This window comes from Nanorana parkeri, unplaced genomic scaffold, assembly GCF_000935625.1.
Source record: "Nanorana parkeri isolate BGI_ZX_2015 unplaced genomic scaffold, ASM93562v1 scaffold110, whole genome shotgun sequence".
NCBI lineage: Eukaryota > Metazoa > Chordata > Amphibia > Anura > Dicroglossidae > Nanorana > Nanorana parkeri.
The window spans coordinates 2,346,745-2,357,783 of NW_017306378.1; the positions used below are offsets into that span (position 1 = coordinate 2,346,745).

General features: G+C 42.2%; 1 protein-coding gene across 1 annotated transcript; it reads right to left on the minus strand.

The window, feature by feature from the left end:
- Window positions 1-9,927: 9,927 nt before the first annotated feature.
- On the minus strand, window positions 9,928-10,833 carry LOC108784338 (taste receptor type 2 member 9-like). Its single transcript, XM_018553114.1, has one exon. The coding sequence runs from the start codon at window positions 10,831-10,833 to the stop codon at window positions 9,928-9,930; it is 906 nt and encodes a 301-aa protein (XP_018408616.1).
- Between the last annotated feature and the right edge of the window lie 206 nt (window positions 10,834-11,039).

Consider the following 11,039-nt stretch of genomic DNA (forward strand, 5'->3'; position numbering starts at 1 on the left):
TATTTAATTATTTCTTCTTATTTTTTTAAATTTTTATTTAATAATTTTTTATCAATTTTTAATTTTATTTTAGATTTTTATGTATCTTACTTACTTTTTTATCCTATTATTGTTTATTTTTTATAATTATTTTCTTTTAATAATTTGTTTCTTATAATTTTGTACTTTTTTTAATCACCTTTTTATTTTTTTATTTATTTCATATTATTTTCTTTTAAATTTTTATTTATTGAAATTTTTTTGTCACCTAACTCACCTCACCTATGTGTATGCATACTTGAGGGCAGGGACTGATGTGAATGCGCTACTAGTTAAAGTGCTGCGTAAATTGTCGGCACTATATAAATACCGGTAATAAATAATTGTCACCTTTTTATGCTATGTAACTATATAGAACAACTGGTATAGGTGGATAACAAGAATACACGCATTCCTTTATAAGTCATTTGACATGTATTGGTGCTACAGTTTAGGCATACAGTCCAACAGCATGTCAAGATGTCCTGTTCTGAGTGACGGATGAAATGAGTAGTTTAAATTATTATTATATTTCTATAATTTTTAGGATTTTAGTATATAGAATAGTAGCACTTAGTTTTAAATGGACCAGCATGAGGTATACGCATCAACTCTAATAGGACTGATTAACACATATATTATTAAGACCTTTTTATCTTCAATAACAGAATAAGTAATTGGGGAGAAATGAAACGCTGTGAAAAATTATTTACTCTGCTTTTAAAGGCTACTTCAAACACTTGGGGGAATGTACCACCGGAAGCAATGATATTAAATGGCAAAACTGAACTTTAAAAGCTCGAGGGATAAGAAAAAAAAAAAAAACAGCCCTTAGAAATATATTCATAGGTTATTAAAGTAGCTGACAGTATTTTTTTACACTAGAGAATTATCTTTTGATGTCTTTTGGAATCTATCTTCTGAAGTTGTTGGATGAGTCTTATCTAATCAAAGATATCTGATAGAACATGCCATATTTGAAATATAAAAATGAAGCTGTCTAGTGGATATTTTAGTTTAAAGTCGTAATAAACACATGGTTCAAAAAGGCTTTGATGAGAAAATAGAATTCTTAGAATGCATAATGAAATGTTTTCTTACCAAAAATATGCTTTTTTTTTTTTTTGCAGCTTTGGGCAAAGTTGGTGACAATGTCACATATGTTTGAGGCTCTCAGCCCCTTTGCTTTCTGGGGGAACAATCAATGGAGTAGTTTAGAAAACTAGCTCCAATCCCTATGGTTGTCCACTGAGACTAGTCACTCAAGTAAATCTCTGTCAGTGTTGTTCATTTCATAGTTGCATAGTATTTGAGGTTGAATAAAGACACAGGTTCATCGAATTAAAACTTTTTTGTGACCGTTTGTGCTCGTGTTATGTGTGTGTGAGTGTCTGTGTGTTCCAGGAATTAAAGCCGGACCTTTACCCATATCTTTAAAATAACAACAAACACACCTCTAGAAAACATTTTGGGGCACCCCTGAGGGAGCTAGAAGACACCCCAGGGTGCCATGGCACCATGATTGAGGCTGCTTTAGGAAACACTTCTCACCCAGAAAAGACAACATGGTTTGTCTATGCAAACCATAGTATAAATATATCTTCCTATGTCCGGATGGTTGTTTTACTTTTATTCACTGTTGCATTTTTTCAGTAACATTTATCCTTGCCACAGTCTATATTTCTCCTGCAGGGGAATTCCTTTGTTTATTTGCATGTTACCTGCTTGAGAAGCAGGTCTGCCCTTTCTACTGGTAGGAGAGCTTAGCAACTTTTTACACTCGCACCTAATTTTCAACCCCGTCTGCCCTGAACTGGGAGGAAAATAACTCTTACAGTTATGGACTCCTTTAAATATCTTGATATTCAGGTGTCCTACTCTATTAAGGCCATAATAGAAATCACCAGCATTCGCTGATATGTGCAAGAAGTAAACCACTTTTTATTGCATCGTCACTTGCGTCAATTTGACGCATGTGACGATGCAATAAAAAGTGTTTTACTTCTTGCACATATCATCGAGTGCTGGTGAGTTCTATTATGGACTGCATCTGACACGGCGCCATCCGTGTTGTCACTTCAAGCACCAACTTCTCATCCAAGGTCTGTACGCTGCATGGAGTGCAGGTGATTTCGTATTATCGACTACTCTATTAAGGAGTACGCATCTTTGACCCTTATCACTCTAATCTCTAAATCTACCAAACTACCCCTTTCCATTATAGGTAAAGCAAACCTTAACAAAATTGCCCCAACTACTTCACTTTCTACACAATAAACCTATCATTCTCTCTATGAAATGTATTTAGTATTAATGATCCTAACTAATATTCATGAAATAATATAAAATAACATTAGATCAGAGCAACTTTAGAACCTAAAAATCTGAAGGAGGCATAGCTTTACCTAAGCCTTGATTATATTATCTGTGCTCAGGTACAACATCTGCTGTCTTGTAAAAACTCTACCCCTGTTTCACCAGAGACTAGCACTAATCCTTATGTCTACCTACTGAGCCACTCATTACACACAACTGATCTCTATAGAGCTTTGGATTCCCATGGTTTACTTAATACTGCCCCTCCGCACCTTCCAGCCTATGCATACCTTTTGTCAGAAACTCCTACAGCTCCAAAACTTCAAGGCTTTACCAGCTATACCGCCATCTGACACAATTATAATAACCCCCATTGCCACACAGTGGATGAAGTATGGTATAATTAAAGTGACACTAAACTCAGGAGTTAAATCTTACAAATTCATTCAGTACGTTAATTATTTAAAAAAATAGCTTTTTTGTGTATCACTCAGCTGTAGATCCTCAAAGCATGTCTGAATTGGTGCTGAAACTGTCATTCCTTCTGGAGGGTGACTACTTTTCTTCCCCATGGTCCCTGTGTGTGTTGTAAATTAGACACTGCTCCAAGCTCGCTCCCACGATGGACTACAGTCTCAATACATATTAGTAAACTAAATGTGAGATTGTAGTCCATCACAGGAGTGAGCTTGGAGTGGTGGCTACTTTAACTGTTTAATAACCATGCTCTGAAATCATTCATATTCATATTCTGTTGCTACTTACAGATGCACCATGCCCTCCAATCCCTGGGTGAGACTGCAAAATGGCAGTTAGGTCCCCCCCTATTTTGACCTGTTAGGGCAAACTATTTTGACCAAATGCTTCATTTCTAAATGTCACTTTATGCTTTTACCATTTAAATTATTTCCGACCAAAGCCAGAGACTGGTGGGAAAAGGATATAAGTACTCTTGACAATGATTAGTTAATAGATATTCTTAATAATATACCCGCAGGCTGATTTAATCTGCCACAGAGGTTATTACAGTTTTACATAGTTCATGAGAACCTCTTTAACACCTTCCAAGCTATATATAAAGAGATTTCTTCCCACTCTTGTGCCATAGATGTCAGAGAGATCATGGTGATCCTCTGCACATGCTGTGGAATTGTGTGAAACTGTGGAATTGTGTGAAACTAGGCATCAGCATACCAAGACATTTTGGATAATTTAATGCTCCCAACTTTGTGGGAACAGTTTGGGGATGGCCCCTTCCTGTTCCAACATGACTGCGCACCAGTGCACAAAGCAAGGTCCATAAAGACATGGATGAGCGAGTTTGGGGTGGAGGAACTTGACTGGCATGACCAGAGTCCTGAACCTCAACAAGATAGAACACCTTTGGGATGAATTAGAGTGGAGGCTGCGAGCCAGGCCTTCTCGTCCAACATCAGTACCTGACCTCACAAATGTGCTTCTGGAAGAATGGTCAAACATTCCCATAGACACACTCCTAAACCTTGTGGACGCCTTCCCAGAAGAGTGACAAAGGGTGGGCCTGTTCAATATTGAACCCCACAGACTAAGACTGGGATGCTATTAAAGTTCATGTGCGTGTCAAGGCAGGCGTCCCAGTGCTTTTGGCAGTATAGTATATATATTAGTTTTGAAAAGAATATTTACGTGCATTGTGGCAATTGTAAAAAAAAAAAAAAAACTTTGCAGATACTGCCTGGATACCCATGGCCCCTTCATGCTGATGAGGGACAGGCTTTTGGGTCATTTAATATTATTGTATCTCCCTTATCCTAGTGTAGACTTTACAAATGCACTCTTATAACAATATTCTCCTTACATGATAACGTCATGTTCTACTCCACTGTCCACACTTCTTTGCAAATGTACCGTACACATACACACTTCTTTGTAATGTTCTCTGTATGTGAATATATATATATATATATTTTGTAATGTATGTTATATAATAAAGCTGATTTAAAAAAAAGAATAGTATATGATCACTGGAGAAATATACATACTGGTGATATTTTTTAAATGAAGCCATCAATAGATAAAAAGTAATATATGTTACGGTCAATTCTAATCAGTGGCATTTTGAAAAGAACTGACAGGCCCTTGGAGACAGATGCTATGTATAAAATAAAATAAAAACCCATAAAGCTACAATTATATTGATTAAATAATACACTTAATACACTTATAGAAGAAATATGTAGATAGTTTAGAGCTATGAGTGAAACAAACTAAGAATTATCACTGCTAAAACTCAATTTTCAAGTAGATTTCTAGACAGTGCAAGTGCACTGACACTCTACTTCAATGCAGATCATTTATGAACAGGGATTTACACACTAATCTAGACCAGATGGATGGAGCAAGATGACAGAGTAGAGAGAAAAGAACCAATTACTGTAACAATGGCTGCAGCAAAGAGAAATACGGACATTGATTGCAGTTGAACCGGCCAGCAGCAGTTGTTTAGCTGTAGAAATTCATTTCCTGGCTCAGAACAAACTGTAATTTAATGAGCGTAGTTAGGAGCAAGAGCTGAATTGTTCTCAATCTGGACTGCAGAGTGATGATGGTCCTGATTATGCCTGGGTAATAAGGAAATAGAAAAAACCCACACAGCATTTAATAAATGTGTTAGTAAAAAGTGTGCAGTTAAACAAAATGAAATCAATCTTTTTAGAAATAGAGTGGAGGAGGTGTCAAAAACAGCATTCTAGGACCTTGCAAGAGCATATATATAACTGGTGGTAGGAATGGGCACATTCATTTGATTTTACACTGTTAAGATGTTCGGGAAAGCTGAGGATTCTGGTGCTGTGTGTTTGAAGCTATCACCATACAACATCTTGGTCTTTGGAGCAGGAAAGATTTTTGGCAGGGTGCCAGTGTAGCCCCTACCATCTTAAGTGGAGTGGCTGCTAAAATGTTGTGTTGCTAGTACTGTAATCAGTCTAGCTGATTTGTATAGGGGCATCATCTGGTTAACTCTAGGTGTTCTGCTATTGATTGCACCTGCCTGTGAATGGGGTGTGACCCTGCCACAGAGTGGGGCAGCCAATAAGGGAACATCAGGATTGTCTATGCCTCACCAGCCAATCATTTGGAGTTTCATAGCCATTTGTGCATGCTGGGGGAGTGCATGAATACTCAGGGATTGCCATGTGGTCTGGTTCAGTCTACCCCTGGATTTGGCCCAGGGGGTGGCATGTACAAGGTTGGAGAAGCTGGCTAGACCTAAGCCCTGGAGGAGGCCACACGTAGACCCAGCTGGGGTCTGGAACTATCTGGGAGGAGAACCAGAGGAGCTCTATGACTGCTGGAGGTATCAGGACTCAGGAGATGACATGGACCCGAGGAACAAGTCTCATGTTCCTCCCAGAGAAGATCTCATGCACATCCCTATTGAGGTGATGTTCTACTGCACCGTGTCAGTCCCTCTTCTACTGAAGTATTTTCTGTAGGGATGAGCCGAACACGTTCGGTTCGTATTCGAATGACCGAAATGTTCGATTACGAACTCAAACTCAATGCAAGTGTATGGGGGTCGAATGTTCGACCCCTATACAGTTGCCGGTACATGTAATAAATACAGTGTACTGGCCCCCTTACCCCCGCTACTGTCCCGGCCTCCGGTCCCCTGGTCCGTCCACTCGCTGTCCCTGCCTCCGGTCCCCTGGTCCGTCCACTCGCTGTCCCGGCCGTCCGTCGGCTTCTCTCCTTCAGTCCGGCCGCGGGTCCTCTGCCCCACCCCCCTGCCTCCACTTCGTCTGCAGGCTGGGAGCCATACCCAGCCTGCTATTGGATATTGTAAAATGCAATAGCCAATAGCAAGCTGGCTATTGCACCCGCCTGCTGTCAATCAGCATATGGGGGACCTGATAGAGAACTTTCTCCTTCAGGCCCCTCCTCCGCTGAGCCCTGATTGGGCAAAGTCTTGCACCTGACCTGTGGTGAGGCATTTTGTATTATGGAATGTACGCGGTCGAACAGACCGCGAACATCCCATAAAGTTCGGCGCTCGGCGAGCGCTCGAACTGCCGATGTTCGATTCTAACTCATGTTCGAATCGAACACTCGGCCCATCCTTACTCCTGACCACGTAAATCCCTTCAGAAAATGGGTGCAGCGGTAGTCAACGGGTGGCAGCCGTAACAATCATGAGCAGAAGCAGAGAAACCGGCACTCCAGATTGGCAAAATACGTCTATTTATTGACGTGCATCATAGTAGCAAACAACGAACGTTTCGGGGTCGCAAAGGATCCCCTTCTATGTTTTACCTGATGAAGGGGATCCTTTGTGGCCCCGAAACGTTTGTTGTTTGCTACCACGAGGCACGTCAATAAATAGATGTATTTTGCCAATCTGGAGTGCCGGTGTCTCTGCTTCTGCTCTTTCTTTAAAGTGGAACGCCATACAAAATCCTAGAGGAGTGGGGGGAGGTTTATGTCTACCCTCGGGAGTGTTACCCTTAATTCCAGCCCAAGAGACAGTGGACAGGAAGTGGTGTGAAATCTTCCCAGTAGGGACACAGATGATGATAAAAACAGGACAGAGGATGTAATCCCTTCTCTGCTCCGTCCAATAAATAACTGAACTGATCCTTAAGTGAAGAAAATCCTGTAGGCCGAATACTTCTGATGTTGTTTTTTCATACGCTAAAGAGCCAAAAGGTTTGTTAGCACCCGATCATTATAACTATATGAGCGCAATGAGCATCTTATTTCAAAACCATGGTCAATATTATGGAATTTCGCCTCCTCACACCATTGTGGCTAAAACAGCCTACACTCTTCTGGGAAGGTTTTCCACAAGATTTTGGAGGGAGTCTGTGGGAATTCGTGGCCATATGTGAGGTGACAGGTAAATATGCGAGAAGAAAGCGTTAGTGCCAATACACTTTTAGAATTTGTAGCAAGTTTGCTCGGCAGGTCCACAGCAAGAGTCCTGCAGGTCTTAGCAAGAGCTCTGCAAGCTCGCTGGTCTGGAGACTCGCAATGCAGACTCGCTGTAATTGTGCAACAAAATTGTGAAGCTCGGCAAGTCTGCAATAGTTTAGCGAGTCATTCTCAAACTTGCAGCTCAATTGCTTGTTATCTGGGTATGAGCTGGATGTAATGAGCTGATAAATGTGGCTTGTTATTGATTTAGGGGAAGGTGGGGAACAACAGGGCTTGTTTTGTTTTATAGCAGAACTCTGGGATCAGCAGATATTGTCCTCACACAAGAGTCCTGTGTATTCTTCCCGAATCCCGGTGAGCTTTGTGTATTTCTTCCAGATCTGTGCAGTAATTCAGTGTAAGACTTTACTGTAATAAAGATCGGTCACTGCTGCTCTCTCTTCTTGTGCAGGGTGACTGGTCTTGTCTCCTCCCCCTTCTGTAATAAAGACCGGTCACTGCTGCGCTCTCTCCTTGTGCAGGGTGGCAGGTCTTGTCTCTGCCCCTTCCTGTAATAAAGACCGGTCACTGCTGCGCTCTCTCCTTGTGCAGGGTGACTGGTCTTGTCTCCTCCCCCTTCTGTAATAAAGACCGTTCACTGCTGCGCTCTCTCCTTGTGCAGGGTGACTGGTCTTGTCTCCTCCCCCTTCTGTAATAAAGACCGGTCACTGCTGCGCTCTCTCCTTGTGCAGGGTGGCAGGTCTTGTCTCTGCCCCTTCCTGTAATAAAGACCGGTCACTGCTGCGCTCTCTTCTTGTGCAGGGTGACTGGTCTTGTCTCCTCCCCCTTCTGTAATAAAGACCGTTCACTGCTGCGCTCTCTCCTTGTGCAGGGTGACTGGTCTTGTCTCCTCCCCCTTCTGTAATAAAGACCGGTCACTGCTGCTCTCTACTTGTGCAGGGTGACTGGTCTTGTCTCCTCCCCTTCTGTAATAAAGACCGGTCACTGCTGCTCTCTCTTCTTGTGCAGGGTGACTGGTTTTGTCTCTGCCCCCTCCTGTAATAAAGACCAATCGCTGCTGTTCTCTCTCCTTTTGCAGGGTCACTGGTCTTGTCTCCGCCCCCTCCTGTAATTTTAGGAGACAAGCTGTAGTGGGTGGGCCCTGCTGAGTACCTCCCGCAGCTTTGCTCTTTACACAGGCTATATATAGCATAATGATGATGTCACTGCTGCTTCTGCAAGATATTACCCGGGGTTTCAAAGGAATGCGATGCCAGTTTTTATTTTTTGTTACAGAGTTCAGCTTTATGCTTAAAAATTGAAAATCATGACATATCAGAGTTTGTATTATAGAAGTTCCGGCAGATAAAGAGACAACGACGGCCCAATGTACTCGTCTATAACACTCAGATTTATTATAAGAGGAATTACACACAATGAATATTTCTCAGAGTCACCCGTCCACCAATACACACCGAGACCAGAAGACACACACAGCTCCCCTCCCCCGAATCAGAAATTATGGTAATTATGACAAAAACACCAACATGCTAAATACCAAAAACATTCCCCAAATCTGAAGGAGCACACCGACAATACACCGGGAGGAGAGTTGTAGAGACGAGCAGAGTCTTGGGAATCTTTGGTTCTTCAATCCGTCTTCCTGGTAACAGAGGAACTTGGGGAGAATCTGGATCCGTGAAGACCCATTTCCTGATCTCCAGACAATAAGATCCGCGGAGAGAGTCAACCCGTCCTTCAGAGTTCTCATTTATCTTTGGGTGGTCCAAATGTCTGTCCAGAAATTCACAATGACCGGGCTGATAATTTACAGACGTAGTATATGAAATATAACCCAGAATACGCTCAATGTGCTCTCATAGGAGCTCCACAACCTCCCTCTGAGGCCACAATGATCCATCGATTCCACATACATGATCACTGATGATGAAGAGATTGGCGGGGGTTGGGAGCTTTGCAGAGAGTGAACCCCATGACTTATGATGGTTGGGTCAGTGTATGAGCAGGATCCAAGGGAGGTCCTCTATACTGAGGGACGGGGGGGGGATATGGGACAAGATATCTCCCGCCATATCTAATGAAGTCCTGTATTGTACTCTCATGTCCTGCTCCCTCCTTCTCATGTCACTGATGTAATATAGTGTATATAGATGGAGATATGATGCTATATCACCACCGCAAACTGTCCTGACTAGTGATGGGCCAACCTGCTGGACAGGAGACCTGTGTTCCTCAAGAGAACATGGTCAGGGGGAGCTGATAAGAGGTCACCTTCCATATACTATGCACCCAAATAGGAGAGTGGGGTGAGGGGACAATCACATTCACTTCTATATTTAGCTGTTTGGCTGGAGTTGCCCTTCGATGTATCGTATATATGTCAGTCATATCTTTGGATCAGCCTGATACCATGGTGTCTGTGTATAAGTCACCATTTTGAATTTGTTTCATGAAAAGTATTTCTGACTTTTTATAGAAATTTAGAAAACTGACCTGCGCATTCCCTCCCCTCAATAACATATAAGCTGGAGATATTCTGATATCTAACAGGAGCATAAAGAGTGCAGAAGGGGTTCCACCCAAAGGGGAAATGGTAAGGTTTGATTACATGCAAGAGTCAAGGGAATCAATAAAAGACATAAAATGTATCTATGACCTTCCTACAGATAGACAGATATTCTATTTGCTGCACATGGCTGTATCATGGGTTGGTGGTCTGTTTCTTAATTTCGGGTTCCCCTGGATAGAGATGACGGCTTGAACAGAAGAGTAACTTGTAATGATTATTAAAAAAATGACTTTTTCAATCATTCCTAAGTATGGGGAGAACAGGAGCATGCTCAAGGCAGCCAGATACAGAGCCAAGCAAAGGCAAACCTGAAGGATCATGGTCCTGACTGCCCGGAGGTGACCTTCTAGCTGTGGAGATGAACTGAACTGAGATGAGTTCTGACGGATCTGTTGGACATGACTCAGGAGAGACATGACACTGAGCCCAATGCAGATGAAGCACAGAAGAAACGGGAGGAGAGAACCTAGAACCATATAGAGGGGAACGTATCGGACATCCACATGAATGTCGTGACGATTTCCAGATGGATCGCTGGTCATGTTTCTATAATTAATATCTATGGTCCAAGGAAGTGGAAGAGTTAGGAGGAACAATCCCACCAAGGAGACAATGAGAAGCTGCGTAATAGAAGAAGACAATCTTTTCTTTACCTGAAGGAAAACGTGGTGGGAACACTTGACCAGTTTCAGGCAGTAATAGGCGGAAAGCCAAGCCGTGTTCCAGAAGATCTCATACATCAGAAAGATATGAAAAGCAAATATATAAATATTACGTCTTCTGCTATGTGGAGAGAGAGACCCAAGAAAGAAAGTCAGACGTTCAATGGTGACAGTACATTGGAAGGTGATCCCGGTGAGAGCCAGCAAGAGGACAATTTTGTCAGACACGTTTAATCCTTTCTTCTTCCTCCATTCCCGGACATACACGGCGATTATGTAGGAATTCAGAGTCAGACCTGACACCAAGTTGAAGAAAAGGGAGAAAAGTCGGATTATATCTGCTACCGACCACATTCTTGCTGTGTCTGTTGTCGGAGAAGTTCGGCTCTTAGGCTGTGCGGAGTCAATGGATGGAATTAATGGCTACACTGAATTAGTAGAGAGAGATGACAAGGATAGACATGCAAATTCCCATAATGTTTCATTTCATGGCTTCCTTTATTTGTATAGTGAGATGAATGGAATACGAGACCATAGAAACGTCTTACTGGGGCAGTCCG